This window comes from Rhea americana, unplaced genomic scaffold (assembly GCF_003343005.1).
Source record: "Rhea americana isolate MKP2758 unplaced genomic scaffold, rheAme1 scaffold_35, whole genome shotgun sequence".
In the NCBI taxonomy this organism is placed as follows: domain Eukaryota; kingdom Metazoa; phylum Chordata; class Aves; order Rheiformes; family Rheidae; genus Rhea; species Rhea americana.
This window is the reverse complement of record NW_028186479.1, coordinates 1,146,324-1,168,258: the sequence shown is the minus strand read 5'-3', so window position 1 is coordinate 1,168,258 and position 21,935 is coordinate 1,146,324. Positions and strand designations below refer to the sequence as shown.

General features: G+C 35.1%; 1 protein-coding gene across 4 annotated transcripts in view; it reads left to right on the top strand.

Annotated features, from left to right (window-relative positions):
- SLC4A7 (solute carrier family 4 member 7) overlaps positions 1-21,935 on the top strand; it is a 72,395-nt gene that overhangs the window by 30,142 nt on the left and 20,318 nt on the right. For 3 of the 4 annotated variants that reach the window (XM_085311779.1, XM_085311782.1, XM_085311780.1), the window contains 10 exons: positions 87-275; positions 3,031-3,390; positions 9,226-9,341; positions 10,664-10,821; positions 12,639-12,726; positions 14,272-14,418; positions 15,749-15,852; positions 17,388-17,562; positions 19,981-20,114; positions 20,675-20,920. In XM_085311779.1, coding sequence (XP_085167905.1) covers positions 87-275; positions 3,031-3,390; positions 9,226-9,341; positions 10,664-10,821; positions 12,639-12,726; positions 14,272-14,418; positions 15,749-15,852; positions 17,388-17,562; positions 19,981-20,114; positions 20,675-20,920 — 1,717 coding nt within the window. The remainder of the gene's footprint in view (positions 1-86; positions 276-3,030; positions 3,391-9,225; positions 9,342-10,663; positions 10,822-12,638; positions 12,727-14,271; positions 14,419-15,748; positions 15,853-17,387; positions 17,563-19,980; positions 20,115-20,674; positions 20,921-21,935) is intronic. The other variant, XM_085311781.1, reaches the window with a different exon arrangement.

Below are 21,935 nucleotides of genomic sequence, written 5' to 3'. Positions count from 1 at the left end.
AGGGTTTAGGTGTGCAGAAGGAGAGATTTGATATAAAAATTAAGAACATATATTTAGCTTTTTTTTTTTAATTGTTATTTATGTAGATATGGTTTTGGACAACATGATTGCCTCTGGCCAGCTGGATGAATCCATAAGAGAGAATGTAAGAGAGGCTCTTCTCAAAAGACATCATCACCAGAATGAGAAAAAATTCAGCAATCGGATTCCCCTGGTTCGGTCTTTTGCAGATATAGGCAAGAAACATTCTGATCCTCACTTGCTTGAACGAAACGGTGAGCTAAGCTGTAGCATCCARTTTGTTCTAACCTGTTAAATAATGTTCTCATTGGGAGATGAAGGAAAAATCAGCTGATAATAGCAGATAAGTGTTTCCTTCTTGATAAGCAAGGAATTAATATGTTTGTATATGTAACCATGCATATTCCTGTATATTTTTGAATTTACTCCAGATCCCTACTCCTGCCTGTATACGTAGCATGCAKTATTGTTACGAAGTGTAGAAGTAGACTCACATTGGTTCTAATGCCTTTTGGGATGTGCTTGAATGAAATGCATAATACTTGAGGATTTTCAGCATTGTGATGTAGCTTTGTTGGTCACCTAGATCCTACTTGCTTGCTCAGTTTTTGTAGTAGAGATTTTATGCTGATGTCATGAGTTCAGTGATGCTGACAATTAATGTGTTTGTGTTGTTGTGTTATTTTTAGTGGACTAGGAAGAGTTTGCTATGCTTAATGAGGAAAAAACTATTTTAACTAGGATGCTTAATTTTTTTTTATCTTGTTTTGTATAGAGGCATCTAACAGGAAAAAAAAAACAACCAAACAAAAAATAAACAAAAGGCATTTACAGTATTTTTCCAGCATATACTACATCTTTTGTTAAAACTAATTCTGAAAAATTCTGGAAGGTCAATAATAAATTTCACCCAAAATCTGGTAGCAATGTATATTCCCAGAGCAGCTTACTTTTGTTCTTACATATCTTATGATCTCTGTTTCTGTCTCTGTTCTTCATGTTTTCTTTCCCTTTGCATTAAGACAGATATAATTTCAGTTGGAATTTTTCAGTCTGGAGAAAAATTAATACTGATAACATGAATCACTCCTTGAAATGAAATTCAGTTTCGTTCTTGAAAGATGTCTCGTTTCTTACAAGTATTTTGCTTACCTTTTAAGTTTATGGGTGCTCTGAGTGTGATACATGGAGTTCTTCCAGCAAATGTCTTTAAGTTCACTGATAGTGTTCCTACTGAATATATGATGCATACTTAAATGTTTCACTGACAGTTTCAGAATTAGTTGTTTCTAGAATGAAAATATTACTAGTTTTTGCAAGAGTATTTCTTCTACATCTTCTGCTTTCATGTTTTGTTTAGCAAATTTCAGCATTTCAAATATAAATTTGGTTTTATGCATGCTTGAACATCTGTATCCCTCMAGTGTAATTCTGAGAATTGTGATTCTTGAGAATTGTGTATTTAAGGTGTCTTTTCAGTTACTTTTTACATACTGCTTCCACTTTCCAGTACATTTTGTTCTTATACTATTCCTACAACAGGATATAGGATATATGCTGGTATATTAAACCAGTATAACATGAGGAATTTGCTGCCAGCATCTACTATTAACTTTTTCTTTATGTGCATATAGTCATCCTCTACACAGCTGGTAAAACAAACATGCAGTATGATGCATTTTAGGCTCCTTTTATAGCTGTATTTATTAGAATTAGGTTACCTCATATTCTTGATTCAGAACAGACCTGCTGGCAGAAGTCTGGTATAGATACTGCTGTAGTGATTAGTATAGAAAAAATCAAACAATTTGTTTTGTTGGTCCTGTTAGCTATTAAAGCTGGTGTGTAGTAAAGACAAGCTTTAATGTTCTTTTAAAATAAAACTTACATCTGTAGGACCTGTTCTTCCATTGTTAGAGTGGAGGGGGAAAAAACCTATATACTGCTATTTACCTAGGCATGCTTTCTTGCTCTCCTTCCCACAAATTATTCTAGAGCTCTTCAAAGTGTTGGTCTCTGTATAGTGCCTACTACAAATATGAAATTAAATGTATCTGATTTGCTCTTCCTTTGCTTGATGATGTTATGTGAAAGCAGCATGTTTTTCATTTCAAAGATTGTAGGAGAAGCAATCAGTGTTCGTCTCAGACTGCTGTAGTAGGAAGAGTGCTTTTTGTAAACAGGAGGAAGGATATCACTAACTGTCTAATAGAAATACTRATGTGAGGATAGAGGACCTCTCTTCTTAAGGAAGAGCTGGTATCCATTACAAACTGCTCTCTGAGGGAAGGATGGCAAGCCTGTCTTCTCTTTAATATGAAATAGTGGAGCATTAAGACTGGATAGGACAAGAAAATTAACAGTGGCTTTTTGGGAAACATGTCTGATCTTAGGCGGATGAGAGTATTTGGTAAGCCACATCARACAGAGATGGAGAAGGTACTATGTAGCTTATCTATGTACCTTCTTCAAAAACTGTATATTAAGACTGCAACTGACTAGAAAGCTTTTCATTAAAACAAGGTTTTTGTTGGAAGACAGATTTAACATGATTATATGTGTTTGATCATGTTCACTTTAAAAATATTCTTATTTTAAAAATTAACTCTTTATATTTAATGGATGTAGGTAATAGTCATGTAATATTTTGRCATGTTTATGTTCTTTTCTTTTGGGATGATATTAAAGGTAGCTATAGAATTATTTGAATTGAGAGATCATAGTCTAGGAGAATCTAAGTTTACTTTTTTCTTTTTCCGTGTGCTAAAAACCTTGCTGACTTTGAGGTCATATCTTCTACATTTTTTGGCACTCTAATCAGTACTTACCTATATTCTGACTTTTCTAMTGTCTAAAATCAAATTTGCCCTTATCTTACTTGCATGAGTATGAAACTTTTGGGCCTTAAAGCTTTCAATTTACTATATAGACTGTTCATGCGTAATTTGTCTCTAATTTTTAGTATTTCCCTGTTGTAAGCCTCATGGTGTTTCATTTGTTTTGTCTCAGGGGAAGGCCTATCAGCCTCCCGCCATTCTTTGCGAACAGGTCTCTCTGCCTCAAATATTTCCCTGAGAGGAGAAAACCGTTTGTCTGTTCTTCTCAGTTACCTTCTTCCTTCTTCAAGAGCTGGAACCCCGGCAACCTCAAGGTGTACAACCCCTGTAACTACCCCTCAAAACACACCACCCTCCAGTCCTACCTTCAGCCACCTGCCAGCCACAAGTGCCCAGCCAAGCCCACTTCAGGGCAAAGAATTGCTGGTATCACCTCCCAGTGACGATATTCCTTCAGTAATAATCCACCCACCTGAGGAGGACTTAAAAGTGCAGGAAAAGAAGACTGAGGATAATACTGGCGAAACACCAGGCAACTATCAAAACTTAAGCTGTCCGTGTGTGATGCTCTCTGCATCTGGATCACTTGCACTGCAATGTTGTTAGCACATAGCTTGGGCACAACTGAATACGATAACTGTTACCTCTGCCTGCATGTTTTATTTCTTCTCAGTTGTGACTGTTTTCTTGTTYGTCATTCTTAACTTTTTTTAGCTTTTTAACTAAAGCCAGCCAAAGTATTCTTTAATTAACCTTAATACATGTAATTAAAAAGGATTTTTTAAAGTAATCTATAATCAAAATATCAAAAATGGTGGCCTTTTCCTTTCACTTACCCTCAATCCATGTCACTTTTCTCCTCTTTTTACCATCAGTGGATATAATATTTTAAATGTGTGTGTTGTCCTGAGGTATCTATAATCTAAAACATAGTGAAGTATTGGAGAGGAATAAGGGAAGAATGAGGAAGGATGCAGTAATCTCTGTTGGTAGTTTAGTTTTATTGTGAAGTCTTCGGGCAGTTTTACTTTTGCTTTTGTGCTGTTACAAATCATGGCTATTAAAAGCAGTAGTAGTTTATGATGAATCTGGCAGATTGAATATCCGTAACTGTTTGCAGATGGCTTTCTGCATCAGAGACCTCATTATTATCTTCTTGCTTTTGATAAACTAAGGGAGTGTAAGGTAAATGAGAGTTTATAATCATAAGTCAGAGCTCAGCAATTTAGTAGTTTGCTGCCATCTTGCAAGGCTATTGTTCCTTCCTTGTACAAAGATAGATGCATTGAAAGAAAGAGGATGAAAAGTTGTGACAGTTTTTTAAATATATATATATATATATATATATAGAGAGAGAGAGAGAGAGATGAGTGTTTTATCACTTGTGCATTTTGCATGCTGTTATACTCGCTTTACTTTTGCAAAATTACCACCTGCTTAAAGACTTTGGGATTCTACAGGCTAATCTTATTTTAAAGAGATTGCCCTTCTTTTTAGGCTTCAGTGGCCTGCTCCTGGATATTTTTTTCTTGTAGAAACATACCTTGCTCAAATCTATTGTGTGTGTGTGTGTGTGTGTGTGTATATATATATATATATATATGTACATACACACATATATATTATTAAAAAAAAACGAACAACAAATTACACTCAGATCATCAGTGAGGCTTTTTTTTGGCTTCCTTCCTCACTTGCTTGGTAAGACATCTTTAAAAATCATGAAAACTTAGTTCTACCAGAATTACTGCAGAGTGTCTGGGTATCTGAAAACCTTTTTTAAAAATTTTTTTGGCCCTTCCAAAGTACCTGTTCATCTCCAAGCCAGAATCAGTTTCCAGATTAAAAAAAAAAAAAAAAAAAAGGCAGTCATGTACAGCAGTGAAAGCAAGCTGACAGAAGTGTTGTTACCTCTCTTTTCACATTTTGCAGGCAAGTTACTAAACAGTAAACCATCATCTTGAGTTGGAGTAGGGGGTCCCTTCTTTGCTTAAATTTAAAAAAGCAAGCAACAAATTTTTCTTTGCTTTCCTTATGAATAAATTTAAGAGAAYTCATATAAAGATCACTTTCATTGGTGATCTTTCAGTGGTATTTAAAAAAGAAAAGTAAAGGAACAGATGTAATTGGCTTTGCAGTTCTCATTTTTTTTTTCTACTCGTCAGATGCGAACAACAACATGCCAGACCCAAGATCTTTAGAACCCAAGAGAAAGCAAAAAATGATGATCATATACTAGATCTGATTATTATCACTATTAAAGCTTTCCACCATCATCTCCAAGYTGCTTTCAGATTGCTTCTGTGCCTCGAGGAAATGTTTCTCATAAAGGAACTATCTGGAAAGGATGATTTCCCAGTTCATCCATAATAAAGGTCTTTCTAGAGAAAGATGAAGACCAGTAAAAGAAGTGGGCATTTTTGTTGGGGTTGGGAGGGAGTAGATCTGTTGCTTTTTGAGGGGAGGGGGGTAGGTGTTCCTGTTTTGGGTTGGGTTTTGTTTTGAGATTTTTGTTCTGATTTGTTTTGGCTTTTTTTTTTTGTTTGATTTTTCTCCTTTTAATAGAAGAAATCATATGACCATAGAGAGAAGTGTTTTCCTTTGAAATGTCTTTGAAGACATTCTCAGACTCTTGACTTCTGGGCTGTGGCTGAACTGATGCCCATCTTGGGAGACGGACCCAGAAGGCATCCCATATGAGGAMGTGTCCTTCCTTGTCAAAAGAAAATTTCTCTAGGTCCATATCATTAAAGATAATGGTCTGTACTTCCTCTCTAGTAATTCAGAATTTTGTACACTGAATACCTTCCCACTCTTTAAAGATTGTGTTGGATATGCATCCTGTGAGCATTAGGAACTGTGGTCATTTTCCAATAAATGACTTGCATTTGGTGTTCTTCTATCCCTGGCCTTGTGCTTGACAGATTCTCCATCCTTCCTCTACACTGTAAGTAGCTGGAAGGTTACTGGACCTTATGTGAAAAAGGGAAGGGACACATTTTCAAATAACCACTTTATTTTTATCACCCAGTCATCAGTTTTATAAGTCATTCCAGGAGAAGAATTCTCTCCAATAATTTAAGGTTGTTTTTTTTGTCATCCATTCAAGAAGAGCTTTTGTTTTTCTGTCTTTGAAACCACTGAATTAACGATTCTCATAGGTAGAGTTGGGAGGAGAGCTATGTTACAGCTAATGTTCAAGATCATTAATTCACCAGCGTCATTAAATTTTATTTATGTCTGTGAATAAYAGTAGTCTGCTTTAGCAGATAAATGGTTTAAGGAGTCTTTGTTATACACTGAATGTATTTTAAAACTTAATAAAATAAATATAATATTTAGAACAATTTTGTTCTTACAGTAATCTACTTACTGAAAATAGCAATTCAGAAATGTTTACATGCTTGCCTACTAGGAATAACCCATTCAGGTTTTTTCACATAAGACTTCATAGGAATTTATTTTTAAAAATCATTTTTTATTTCCTCAAACTCGATTGTGCTTTTTTTTCCTTTACAAGTTTCCTTTTTCATAAATTTTGCATATATGCACCTAATCATCCTGTGACAGTCATTCTTAGGTGTTGAACTCATCTTAATTCCCCTGATAAAGTTTTCTTGTTCACTGAAGCAGAAATACTTGCTTTCTATTTTTAGTAGACATTTTCTATTACATTTTTGTCAACATAGTATTAAACTAAGCCAAAGTGATGAAAATGCATTTGATCTTTAGTGAAAGTGTCATTGGAAAATACTCTATCTTGGGTTACCATACAAGGTTTTAAGACTGCTGCGAAGTTTCGAGTACAAAAGAGCTTGTGGAAGCACTATAGGAGCACTTGCTCAAGACTCATTCAACAGTTTTCTTTCGAAGGAAACAAATGGTGTACTTACATAACAACATTAAAAGTGCTGTGCACTCTTAATGATTTCCTCAGTACCTTAGTAAGACTACATGAATTTTTGTCTCAATCTTGGAAAAACTATTAGGTGATTGCCTTTTTAGCATTAGCCTCCAAATTAGTATTTAGCAAAATGAAGAAGAGATAGGAATAAGTTCAATTATTAGTCTGAGATTTGAGGAAGAATGTTTCACTATTAGAGGTATTTTTTTCCCCACGTTTTGCTAAAAATATAAGGTGATTCATCTGTATAATGCAATGCAGTATCATATGGARATGCTTGCTCAGGTCTGCAAACAAGCAAGCTGTATTCTTATATGGTCACAGCATTGCATCCAACTCAGACTACAACAAGGAAAACCGTTTATTTATACTTGGTTTAAATAGGATATATTACTGTATCAACGCTAAAGAGTATGAACCTTGACTGTAACTATTTGGGGAAATTTTGATTCTTTTAAAAAGAATCAATATCACTTCAGTACTGAAGAATTACTTGCTGCTGGTATGTAAAGTCTTAAGATGAAATTGAGAGCACTGTTTCTATGCACATTCGAGAAAGTAACACAAAACTCGAGTAGCTTTTTTTCAACTTCCATTGATCATGCACATAGGGGTTAAACCAGATAGGTTGGAGAAATTATCATAGACTTGCTCTCTATCTTCCTCTTGATTGTTTCTCCACTTTTCATTCTAGTATCTGCTTGCTCTTGTTCACAGGGCACTTCAGAAGAATACAAAATGATGCATTATTACTTACCTTTTATTAACACAAGCCTTTTATTACCTTTATTGTTACGTGGGGAAAATATTAAACAACCCTTGGTTATCTGTCTGTGTACTTTGATGACCTAGCTCACTCTTCTAATGCAGTGAACTTCTAACATTTCTGTTCTATCTCCAGATCTACAAACATGTTGTAACATCAATGTAACATTTCATTCAATTAAATATTCAAGCAGCTAATTTGACAGGTGGTTGATTGTAGTTAGCTCCTATTGTGAACAATACATCTCAGAGCAGAAGGATAGTTTTTTTTCCTTATGGTTTAGGTAACAAAGTAGTATTTACAGCACTAGGTAATTACTTGTACATACTAGATTTCACAAAGGAAATTATGGCTTATTAACTTCATTTTTTCTTCTCTTTTCTTTCTCTTCAGGAAAAGCTACCTATACCGTACCGTATGTGGTAGCTGTGACCTAAAAGAATGAAAATGCTAAATGCTCTTTGAAGTTTTCTTACAAATAAATTTGGAGAACAAATAAAGTGAATTCAGTTGTAATTTGAAATCCTAAAAAATATCTCAGACTTAAATAGTAAACACAAAAGGAGACCACTATATGTTTCCAGCAGATAGACCAGAAGTAGCCAGTGAAGACACTGGTTTTATTTTGACTTGAGTGATGTTGAACTTTGAACTTTACATCAAGCTTTTTTAATTTATACAGACTTCAGAGTTAGTCTAGATATGCTTTGGGAAGCACATGCTAAGGTATTTTTTTCACCACATCTGACAGGTCTAGTATAGATAGGCAAGGTAAAACACACCTCTGGAGCACATTGAACAAGTAAAAGCTCTGTAATCCTAAAGATGAAATTTCAGTTTGGTTATATTTGCCCGTATCAGCTTTTAAAAGCTAGTTGGTTAGGRACGAGCATGGCGACATGGAATTCAGTAAACGAACACCTATGCTACTTGTGGAATTTTTTTCTTTGGGGGGGGGGGGGTGTACCATTCAGCGAACCTGCAATTCAGTGTTAGTAGCTTGACAAGGTACATGAAGCTGCTATGTCTTAGTGCAGATACTAGATGGAAGCTGTACATTTAACTTAGTAGCTTCACTGGAAGTGCTGCCTTTGCTAATGTGTTGAGACCCTCTTATATAGTATTATCTGGTTAGATCTATAGTTGGAACTTCAATCGGTTTATTTAAATCATGATTTGCAAGCTGTTGATCCTTCCTGTAGTATGTTGCTTTTATAGATGTAGCTACCCAACCAGGGTATCATCTCTAATACTAATAGCCTGAGACTTGCCTAGATATTTTACAGTTGGAATACCCTCTACACAACAAACAGGCAACAGAAATGTTTAGTTTGGGTATTTGAGGACTTTTAAATACGGCGAAGATGCTGTCTACTGAATACTGGGGTGGTTAAGGTTAAATATTAATACAGGTTTTCTCTTTTCCTTGGTGCCCCTCCCTCACCCTCCTTAAGGTCACTCTTCTGGTGACTGTTCTGCAAACGGCCATCATTTAGGCTACATTTTTTTTTTCATTACGTCAAAATTTTTACCATAATGACTTGTTAATGTTGCATTTATGATACTAATGTAGGGCACTTTTATTCAATAACTTGCACATTCGCTTTAAGCAAGCTGACACATTGAGTTTTTGTAGTGTTGCTTACTCAGTTCGCTCTAAACGTTATCTTGAACTTACCTCCTTTGTTTTAATTTAGGGSTATTAGCATCTCCACAGTCAGCTCCTGGGAATTTAGACACTGGGAAATGTGGAGATGTTAAAGGTAATGGAACAGGAGGAAGCAGAGAAAACAGCACCGTTGATTTTAGTAAGGTAAATAACACTAAATACATTAGGATTCAGCACAAAAAAGTGGTTGTTATTGCTGTCTTAGTTAAGTATGATTTATACAAGTGTCAAATGGTAGCATAGGTTAAATGTGTTAAATGTTTTGATAGTCTTCCCAGTGGGACTGATCTTTCTGTTTTGTTAGGTGATCTTTTCATTATTTTGGTAACTTAATAAGTACAGTCACTGTACTTTCTCATGCAGAGGGAGATATTTTCAGATCTGCTATAAATACTTCTTTTTTTTCTTTTTTGGGGAAAAAGGGGACTTTCAAGGGGGCTTGTTTTGCACCTCTGATGAGTTTGCTGCACAAAAGCTATTGTATGTCTCAATCATTAGGAATGTATATTACCACTTTCTGAAGCAAATCTTGTGTATTGCTGTAAATCTTTTCCATTTCTTTTATGACTTAAATTTGCTSGGCAAGTTCCAACCTGGCAGCTGTTATAAAACTCAGTTCTATAATGTCAACTGTACTGTGAAAGACTGTAAGAAAACTGGTTTGCCAAGTTAAATAATTACACTTAAGCAAAGGTAACTTGCACTGTAGTTCTCATCTGATCATGGCAGGTGCCATTTATTCCTGCTCCTCTGTCACAGTTTTTATGTTTTTGCTTGGCCTGTCCTTCTGTACACCTGCCTTGTTTCCTGTTGGGCAGGAGTCAGCCTCCTGGCACTGTAGTTGTGGCACACTTGGTATGGGACTCAAGAGGCCTTCTGTAAGTTCTTTAGATAGCAGTGTAACTGGTGTTCAGTGTGTGTGTGTGCGTAAGTGAACGAAGAGTTCATGTGCTGTACCGTTTTCTAATGCTCTTCTRTAATTACATGCAGAAACGAAAGTTTAGCTTTTCAATTGTATTTTTTATGGATGAAAAATACAAAATTCTTTTTCAAAATTATGTCTTTTCCAACATACATGAAGTGGTGAAATAACTAGCCACATTCTAGAAAATGTGTAATTACATGAACTCTCCTTAGTTAATGGTGCGTAGGCTTGTTAAGTTATGTCCTATCATGGAATGTTTGTCATGATACGTAAACTTAAAAAGGTGATTATGCAATTTGGAGGCTTTTAGAATATAATAGGTAGTAGTAATGCTAACTTCCGGAAAATAGCTTAATAGATGGCTGGCTGACACTTTATATGCATATTTGTCTTACTATGTATTGTGGGATTTTTATTTGCTTTTATATTTTCCTTTATGGAATAAATGTTTACTAAATACTGATATATTTTAAATTATGTTATAAAATTTCTACTAACAACTGTAAGGGAATAAACACTTGTTTCTTCTTTATATGACTAGGTTGATATGAACTTCATGAGGAAAATTCCTTCGGGAGCAGAAGCATCAAATGTGTTAGTAGGAGAAGTAGATTTTTTAGAAAGACCTATTATTGCATTTGTGAGGCTCTCGCCTGCGGTGCTTCTCTCAGGTCTCACAGAGGTTCCAGTTCCTACACGGTAAATAACTTCCCAGAAAGCTGGGTTTTACTTCAATTAATGGTGTTTAAGATTTGAAAAGGACTACATTTCAAAATTTAGATGACGAACTCAGAGTCAGGAAATGTAAATTTTTGTCTAACGTGTAGTAATGAGAGCTACCCTAAAATTCTTTGGATACTTTAAATATAAATAATAGTGTTATCTTAAGCGAGCATAAAAGTTGAAACTGATAGATGACCTGGAAAAAAAGCAATGAGTCTTCCAAGCCTGTGTTGCCATTTTAAAGATGGGCGTGAGGAGTGTTCTCTTAGCTGCAGCACAACATGATGAGGGGAAGAGTCCACTGAGCCTGAAAGTCTGTCTAGTGTGAAACTGTTCTTTGTGTAAAAATCTAYGCTTAGATGAACAATCTAGATAGGGAAAAACTTACTTTTGTATTGTATACCCAAATCTACGTGATGGAAACTCTGGTAACTAATCTGCAGCTGATAGACTGAATCTGTTCCGAATCTGGCAGAACATGTTATCCAGCTTGCCCCCTGCTGTACTGTCTCATGAGTCTTGTGACCATGTATGACTGTATATTTATCAGGTGACCAAAATGCAGATCACATGATGAGGATCCCAGCTCATTTCCTCATGTGACAAGACAAGATGCATCTCAGTCCTAGTGAAGAACACTTCGTTTTCTGTGAATGTTGATGAATTGGACTGTTCTATGGTGTTTGGCAGCTATTTTTGATTTTTATATTTTAATTTTTGACTTTTTAGATTTTTAARTTTTAAAATCTTCATAGTGTTTGTCTTTGTGGTTTTCAGCATATGTACTCTAATGAAAAGTGAAAATAATTTTGGCAGTGTTCTTTTAAATGGATATGAGAAATTTCAGAGAGTAGTTGACATTTCTGCTTGTAATGTTTCAAATGACATTCACAAATTTGGGTAAACAAATTATTGTGGCTAAAATTATCCTGTCCTGTTTTTCTCAGAATAGTGAGAAGTTACAGATTTGAAATAGCAAACTTGAAAAAAGTGCTGTTTTTTTTTTTTTTTCCAAATGTGTTGAACCTGGAAATTTCATATTCATAGAGTGTAGTAAGGTTGTAAAAAGAATTACTGAAGTTCATTCTTTGATTACTATCCTTTTGTTCATGAAAAACTGGTCCTTTTTTTTTATTAAAATAAAAAAAAATTGTGAAAATCACGGTTGTGGTTGGAAATGGAGACCACTTGGGATCTTGTACTGTGGCCCATTCCTTGGCTGGATTCCTTCCCAATTACAAGACCAAAAAGTGTTGTGGAGTGTCACTGTTGCTTTTTAGGTGTCCAAAATGCAAATTCCCTTCCTTTCTGCTGACATAGGACTGGATATGCCTCTATGGGCGTAGTGAGTGCGTTTTCTGAAGTGCGTCTGTGCATCCATTAGGTGACATATCTGGACATAGCAAGTGAGAGAGGTGCAATTCCTGTGAAGAAGTGATCAGCAAAGAGGCTAGCGAATACCTTCTAAAAATCTTTGTCAATAAGTGGCRGAAAGGATGTAATCCAGAGGAAATGTTCATTGGGCCTGTGGATTTTTGTTCCAGTTACACCATTATACATTGTTGAAAAATTAGGCTTAATTAAGTTTTCAGAGTAATTTTCGTTCAGTATTTAAGTTTCAGGAATGACTCTGAGGCTTGTCTTAGTCTTGCTGCAGTCTGTAAAATATGAAACTGTGAAGAACACATTTTTATTTCATCAAATTTTCTAGAAACATTAGTTTGAAAAAAAATCCTCTGATTATATTCAAATGAGCTAACCCTGGTGATTTATCTCAATTGTTTCCTCTATAGATTTTTGTTTTTGTTGCTGGGACCAGCAGGCAAAGCACCACAGTACCATGAAATTGGAAGATCAATAGCCACGCTGATGACAGATGATGTGAGTGATGTATTTCAAGCACACACAGTTGAAGAAGTCTAGAATAATGTATTTACTGACTGTTTTTAAATCATTGCTGGAATGACAGATTAGAGCAAAGAAACCAAACTGGTTAAAAGAACAACAGTAAAAAATTTTTCTCCCGATTCAGTGAATTAAATAATGGTAAATTAATTTTCCCCTTGCCTTTCTTGTAGAATTTCTAAATATATTTCAGAAAAGATATCCTAGGTGTAGTTTATGGATTTGATTTTTCCGCTATTAAACAGAACTTTTATCTGATATGGAGCACACAGCAAACTGCTTAACTATTTAAGACAGAAGATTTAAGAATACATGCGGTTGAGTCATGACAAATACTTTTAGAAAAGCAGGATTGAATGATCAAAATTAGGCATTGACTAAGCATTTTTTAGTCTTAGAGCTCTGATGGACAGTTCTGAAGAGCACGGGGGAACTGGGACTTTTTGGAAACTTTCTCATCTCACTGAGCAAAATTAAGATGTTATTCCAATCTGACTTCGAATTGAGCGCCACCTGCTGAGTTGCTGATAATGAATAGGGTGAACTAGTGGAAATTTTAGTATTTCTTTACGCTGGAGCAATTTTAACTTTGGAAATTTAAACTAGAAATTGATCATTTTATAAGTGTTTAGTTAGCACATGATRTAATACTTGCTCTAAATGAGACCTGAATCTTAATTTTAGTGGCAGCTTCTAATTTTTTAGGTAGACTAATTTTTAGCAGTGCTGTATATCATTGAAATAGAACATTTAAATTACTCTGTGGTCTAAAAGACCTACATAGGCCTAGAACTTCTAATACACAGTTATTATACTTAACGGTCAGGTCTTTAGAGACAAATAGTTCACGTTCTAGTATGTGTAGAGGCAATTTAGGATAATCTGCAACAGTTTTTAATACCAAAACTAACAGTGGTGTTCTATATAAAGTGCATCTTCAAAATTCAGGGATTGTTTTGTTTAAATACTGCCTATTTAGTTTTAAACAATCAATTCAGTATTTGTGTAGTTGTAGTCTTTGAAACTGAGTGTAGTTTTAATTCTTTTGTTTCAAGATTGCTTTCATATAAGTTTAAGTCTTCTAGAATGAACTAAACTAGAGGATATGTGGTATATAAATCAAGTTTTTAATAACAATTTGTCTTTTGRTTTTAAGATTGTTTTATTTATTTTTACCTGATTTAGCACTGTGCAGTGACATTGTGACTATAATGCAGAATTATCTTGGCAATAGTACATTACTTTGATTTACCAAATGCTGAAGATGAACCCTTTTATGAATTCTAGAGATGTTCAATATTCCTTTTGAGGTTAAAATGTAGAATCCTTATTTTATGTTCTATAAGGGTGTGCATAGAGACGGTTCTTAATGCAAAAGTATGCAAGTAAGGTAAAAAGCCTGATTATTCAGGATCTTTAAAATTTTTTCCCATCCCATTCCTTATTTTTTTAATAACTAAATGTAATTTGTGATCCATTCCTCTTATAAATAATTGAATGGTGGACAATTTCTCCTCATAGGTTTTTCATGATGTTGCTTATAAAGCTAAAGACCGAAATGATCTATTATCAGGAATTGATGAGTTCTTAGACCAAGTGACAGTCTTGCCTCCAGGAGAATGGGATCCGTCTATACGAATTGAGCCACCAAAAAGTGTTCCTTCCCAGGTATTTGGGGGATAAAAAGAAAAAGATGGGGGGAAGGGAGGCAGGTTGGGAATCTGGTRCCTAGGTCCAGTGTTTTTTATTTTGAAAGTATTATTTCCAAATGCAAGATAAAATGTACAAAATTTATGTTGAGCATGAGCTTTAGTAAAGTTTCTGAAAAGCCAAAGCATCCTTTGGAAGAAAAAGTGGATCATTCCTTTAAGGGGAAGGGATGGGATGGCGGGAGGGGAGTGTGTTGGATCAGTATCCTCATGTTTTTAAGTAAATTGTGTTTACTTCTGTAATACTGAATTAAGTTTGCAATCCAATAGAGTTGGTCTGAAATTGTAACTGGGTCCACAGTATAAGTTTGATTTATTAGTCTAACAGTGGACTGAAGAACCTTGTACTTAAAAAAAAAAAAAAGAAAGAAAAAAAAAAAAAAAAAAAAAACAAACTTTTTTTGCATATGACATTGGCTGAAAATAGTTTTGATGCTGTGTATTGGCTAGCAAATAATGTTTGCAGGAGTTTATGAAATAGATGAAAATGGATCACATTACTCAGTTGTGATAGAAGGCTTAGAACGAGAGGTAGGTCAGACCTCTGAGGGATTTGGACTACTTTCATTTCTCCCTCCTTACAACCGAGGGAATTCCTGCCAYAAGGATCAAGTGCGAAAGAGAAGTACTCTTGATTCTGAAGAGTGATGGTGTTGAATTATGTGATGATTTGGGAGAATGGATGGAATATAAAGGGGGTGACAGCAGTGCAACTTATCTCATAAATAGCATGAAACTGCTGCTTTAATTTGTTTCCAAAATAAGCATAGCTAAGGCTTTTCAGGAATGTAAGCTTGGCTGAGAATTTTATGAGGTGCTTGTGAGCTTGATGAAAGAGGAATGACTTCTCATTTATACATCAAATATGTACTACATTTGTTATAAAGGGAGGCCAATGTTTGCTACAAATGAGAGGCTTTCTATTCAGGGTGGCGGGGGGAGGAGCAGAATTTTTTGGCTTTCTAGGACTCATGACCTTTGTGTGATCTTGAAAAGGCAGACTTTGTTTCAGCATGTTTCAGGGGAGATATTTCCTGTGGAAATAAGCGAGATGAATACCATTGTGCAAGGCTAGTAAGATCTTTATTGGAGTGTTCTACAGTTCTAGTCATCTGCATTCAACAAAAGATGAATTTGGCAAATAGAGGACTGCTGACAAGCTAGAAATATGAAAAAGGCCTAAAAGGCTTGGAGCGTCTACATACTTGGTTTGAATGATACTTTTTGTAGCATAAGAATAGTCTTGAAATATACTTTTTTATTTTACTGTATTTTATTTTTTACTGTAGGAGAAAAGGAAGATACCTAAGTTTCCCAATGGATCTACTCCTACAGGAGAGCCTCTTAAAGAAGAAGGCCATCATGCTGGACCTGAACTTGAGAGAACTGGAAGGTGAGTTCGCTTCCCTAAATACTAGTTACCATAGAGAAATAAAAGTGATAAATCTTCGCATTTTTTTTACKTTAAAATGTCATCATTAAATTCATGGTGTGTCAGGGTGCATCCTTTTCTCATTTTCAAGTGTTGGGTTCTTGCCTATAACTACCAGTCTGCTTAAAGCATTTTCAAACCTGTGGCAATATTTCTCAACACGTTTGTGAAGGATTTCATATATGATGCTGCCTTATTTAACTAACTGACTTTTAAGAGTAGGATTTTTTTAAATTTTAATTATTAAGCATATGCAATTGTTGTAATTATAGCAGAAATATAAAATTTTCAGTACTGGGCTAGGTACTGAAAATTTCCATTAATGCAAATCCATTTTATTAAACAGGTACAGAATGGAACAACGGGGATTATTAAGTGGGGAAAAAAAACCGTTTTGGTCAGGTTTCTTTTAGACCTGAAATGAAATCACAGAAATTTATTTCAGTTGCAGTTCTCTGTCAATTCTGAAATCCCTGTCAAAAAATCTACAACATTAGAAATACATCTGGATAAGACTATGCTTAATATCTCGTCAGATATGAGAGAAGAGGTTAAATCAACTGAAAAATTCTGAAAAAGATGGAGAGTTGTTATACCAAGAATGATAAGCTTCCAAATGAAATGCRTCCTTCTCATTTATTTGCAAGAAGGACAAAGATTTGTATTGATATTTACCATTTTGGCTTAATTGTGCTGATTTCTTGGCTTATTTTATGCAGTATGTGGGACTAAGTTCATTTTTAGCCATAGAACTATCTCTGGATAGCACCAGTGTTTTTTGTAGGAATTGAACCATTTTCTTATTAGTCCTTTATAATCCACAACAAACTACATGTTTTGTAGGTACAGGTTTTACCTAATATTTTGGATATAGGTCTTAAAAACTTTTAGAAGCTACCAAAAATCTTTTAATTTCTTGCTAATGACTTACCCAGTTAAATGGACTTAAATATCCTTATTTTTGTATTTCTCTTTGTAAAATTTCTCAGTGCTCAAAAATTTTCCATGATTAAAGATCATAGACCTAAATTTATTTATGGACCTAACCATATGTATGTAGAAAATTTGGATTAAAAACAAAGCTAAAACTGCTTATTGGAATTACAATATTGAAAAGTGCTAAGGGAGTCATGTTAGCTGAGCCTTAGCATATTTCTGGCATGAGTATTCCTTGTTCTGAAAATGATTAGGCAGATTTGTCTTGTATGTATATTGGGTGAAATCATTTGCAAAGATGTTTTTTCATTATCTAGCCCATTATATGCAAAAATACCTAGCCAGCTTTAAAAGACCTGCTTGACTGTATTTTTTGAGAACTACTGAATTGGAATTGATAAAATTCATTTATATTTTAAACTGTGTTATAATTTAATTTTGAGTAAGAAGTAGTTAATTTGTGCTGGCAATAGGCACTGGCATTCTTGTGTAGCCCATAGTTTTGAACTAGCTAGAATCCTTTAGTGTACAGTTTGACGAGTTTCATCTCACCTATTTAGGCTTTTTGGTGGTTTGATACTTGACATCAAAAGGAAAGCACCTTTTTTCTTGAGTGACTTCAAGGATGCATTAAGCCTGCAGTGCCTGGCCTCGATTCTTTTCCTATACTGTGCCTGTATGTCTCCTGTAATCACTTTTGGAGGGCTCCTGGGAGAAGCTACACAAGGCAGAATAGTGAGTACAAAGAATGGTAGTGGCCAGGCTTTTAGACCTTCAGAGGCAAGTCACTGTGTGCATTTGTCTCATTTATTTACACTTGTATTTGAAGAATTTACCCACGGCACTTGATTAGCCTGCCCAAAAGCAGATCTTCCCCCAAAAGGTAATTGCTGTGGAAAATGTGGGGAACCCATGTGAGCAGGAGAAGATGCACAGTGGAGGTAAAATGTTTGTCCTGCCTTACTGGATGAATAGCTTCATGAATTGAGAAAGGGCTTGCATTGCTACCTTTTTTGCCTTCTTAAATAAAAATAACAAATAGTGGTAAAGGTGCACCATCCCACTAGGCCTACTTTAGGCAAAGTCAGAGGCTCAAGGTGGATAGCCAAGAATGTGTACTGGCCTTGAGTAGTAGGCCTATGAGGATGATAATGCCTATATTATGTAGAGGAAGTACATCGTATGTTTAAGTAACGGACAGCATATATGTGTTCAGTAATGGTATTTTCTTGTCAATAAAAAGATGGCTACGGTTTATTAACAGAAAATACTCTTTGTTGTAAATGAGCTGAATGTAAATGAGTAAACTTACAAAATGTTGGTAGTGTTAATATTGGAGAGTATATAACACCAAACACCTTTTAAACTAAAATATTTGATTGTGCTTTGTGTATTTTGGAGTAGGGAAAAAGTACTTACATCTGGCATTTTAGTAAGTTAGTGTTTGTGTCAGCTAGCTTGTGACTAAACTAATTTGAAGCGTATTTTCTGTTTTTTAAATCTATTGCAAAAAATAAGGCTCTATCTTTTGTGGGAGAGGAAGGATATATTCAGAAACTTCCTTTACAAATTTTAAGATTCTGCTGAAGCTTGTAATAATACTATAAATTTCTTCATTATACTTCTCAAATTTTGAGCTTGTAATATATTAGAATATAGTTGATAGTTGTATCTCTTGCAAATAATGCAGYTGACTTGGATATTTACTGATGTAGCACTTCAAGCTGATAGCAAATGCAGAAATATGTTATGTTTTTTCTGTGCACTCTTTTTGCCCCTCTAATTTTAGGAATAGGTTTTCCTGTGGTTATCAAACTGTTGATGTAATTTTTGAATATACCTATATAGAAGTGTGAAAATAAGCTCCTTATTTCCTAAAGTTTATTTCCTAAATACCTTCTTTCTTTTAGCTATCTGGGATTGTTTGCGGGTTTGGTCCTGCCTTCAGATACTTGGTGTGCATCATTTGAATATAAAATTTAGTAACTGCACACACATGTTCAAGCACAGTAGCTGACTTTGTAAGGTACACAGTTTGTGTTCAGACCTTTTCCTCGTATTCCCAGAGGTCATCACCTCCACAGCACTCCCTGTCCCTGCCATCCTGATTGAGAGCCCCAAGGTTAATGCATTGACTAAGCAAAAACACTAGTTCAAAGGTAACAGCTGAAAAAGAGACTAGGTTTGCAATATTTTTTTTCTAGTATAATGAACAAAGAACTGGTGTTTTTATTTTTAGCGACCCCAGCTCAGTAAAGCATTTTGTCCCATTTTAGAAGCTTTCCTGAACTGGAACATTGCATAATTTTTGTTTTCCCAGGCTTGCATTATTGCCAAATAGCAAATATTTTCAAAAATATCCTCAGGCACACTATAATTCATGACATCTCACAATTTTAAGTGATGTAGTTAACTATTAAAGTAGATTTAGCATCATTTTAGAAAGCCCTGCCTCTCTTTTCTGAGGTAGATTGTAAGTTTTCTTTTTTAATGGAGAATATTATAGTAAAACATGTTATTCAAGAGCTGAAAAAAGTATCTTTCTGCAATGAAAAGAAATGCATTACCAGGTGGGACRTTAGTTTACTGTTCATCTATTTATGGTGTCATGTATACATAAACAGATACTGTTCAGTAATTTGCATCTCCCCTCTCGCATCCCTTCACCCATCAGTTCTTTTTTCTTTTGTAATACTTGGCTGACTGATTCAGGTTTGGTACAGCACACTGTATCATGTTTTGGTACAGGTATGTTGCAGTATAGAGCTTTTTTTTTTGTTTACAGAAACAGATAATTTTATTTTCATTTCCTTAAACCACATATTGAGTAGATTTTTTTTTTATCTTTAATAACTGTTGCTATGATTTTCCTCCGTAGTTAGCAGAACTCTAGTAACTTGTTCTCGAACTTTTGAATAGCTTTATGTTTCTCAGGAGTGAAGCTTTCCAAATCTTTTATCCATGGTATTGTTACTGCAAAAGTGTGTTATATGTGTTAGATTATTCTTGTGTCTCAAATAATACCAGTTTTGATGTTTTTACATCTTGTTTTGTTTCTAAGTGAATGCATCTTAAAACTGTTTATGCAGATGTGGTGTTAAATGCTAACCTGGAAGGCAGCATAGTTACAGTGGTTTCTTTTCCCTTAAACAGAGTGCAATAGAGTCTCTATTTGGAGCCTCATTAACTGGGATTGCCTATTCTCTCTTTGCTGGGCAACCTCTTACTATTTTGGGAAGCACCGGACCAGTTCTAGTATTTGAAAAAATATTATTTAAATTTTGCAGGTAAGTGACATTTGTGTTAACTTGATGCACTTTCTAAATTTCCAACTTATTCTAAATTTCCAATTTGTTGAAATACTTCTATAAAGCAGACATCTGTTAAAAGTGAGAGTCCATGAAGATGCAAAGGGAATGACAAGAAATTGTGGTATGCCTGTGGCTTAGCCATAGCTTGAGGCACGAATGGGCTTTAATAAGAAAATCAATGGTTAAGAAGTAGTCAGGATCTAACTCAAAATGTTCTGACTATGTGTGAGTGTCAGCTTTAATTCTGCAGGGATTAGTCTTACCATCCAGGAAAACTGATCTAGATAGTCCTGGAAAGAATGTCCCTGTAGTACCTCCCAAGCTAGGTAACTGCATCCCGAATTCTACAAATACCTTACAAGGCTATCTGCTTGTGGTGGAAGATTCTGATAGAGAAGTTCYTACTTCCTTTGTATCTGCACTTCAGGATGAAAGAAATGATGAAGTATAGGTCTTGGCCTCAGTATCTGTTTTCAAGTAGACATGATACAGATGATTTTAGGCTCACTTAAATGTTTGTTTCTCTTTTTACATAGAGACTATGAGCTTTCCTACCTCTCCCTGCGAACTAGCATTGGTCTGTGGACCGCGTTTTTATGCATAGTACTTGTAGCAACAGATGCCAGCAGCCTTGTGTGTTACATCACTCGCTTTACTGAAGAAGCTTTTGCAGCACTTATATGTATCATATTTATTTATGAGGCATTGGAAAAGCTTTTTCATTTGGGAGAAGTGTATGCCTTCAATATGCACAATGATTTGGATAAACTGACTTTATATTCGTAAGTATCGAGTTTCTATCCATTAGTAAAAAGAAAAAAAATATAAGGAAACTTTTTGTATTATAGCAACATACCATTTATCAAACTACAGTGTGTGCCTCTTCCTAGAAGGGCAAGAGGAAGGCTGGGGGTGGTTATGGGCTTGAGAAATGTCAGAAAAATTCTATTTGTGTTGAAATAGAATTGAATTTTAAATGATAGCTTTGAATGGTTGCAAGAGATGAGTGGCAACTGCCCATTCTGTCTGATTAAACTTTGATTAAAAGTTTGGTTAAAAGCCAAAGCTGTTCTGTTAGCTGGACAGCAATCCTATTTTAGCATTTAGGAACTAGGACGGCTTCTCCTGCTCGGGTGAGGATTATTCCCAGGTTGCTGGGGCATGGCCTGAGATAAGAGGAGTTTGGGTAATGAGAGTTTCTGCAACTTTTGTGGACTAGGAAGGAGAAGTTAACATCTTTAAGCAGCATTCCTTTCTACTGTAAGTAGGGGGAAAAATAATTGACTTCTTATTTTTCATAAGAGAGAGGAGAGCAACAGAACATAAAATAGTCACATTTTCTCCTCTATCCTGTCTCAGTAGAACTAATGATTCTACTTATCAGTAATTAGCTGATAAAACTATCAATACTAAAATAACTTTATTTTATTTAAGGAATGTAAGATCTTGATAAAATGTTGCAGGGAAAAACTGCTCAGTTCATATAGTTTAAACCCAATCAGGATGAAAGACATTGATTTTTAGTAATACTTAGTGAACTGTCAGCCAATGACTATACACTTAAGATCAGGGATACAACGAATAAAACACAATGCCAGACACTTATGAAATGTTAGTGAGCACTTATATTTTAAAAAACCTTTCTGTAACTAATCCCCCAAAGTTCTAATTTCACACACACCCATACCCCCATCCCAGATGTGTGAGTTACAGGCACATACCATCTTTGAGTAGTACGGTTTCTTCTACTTGTGCTCCTTTCCTGCTCCTTTCCAGCTTTATGTGTACCTGTGCTGC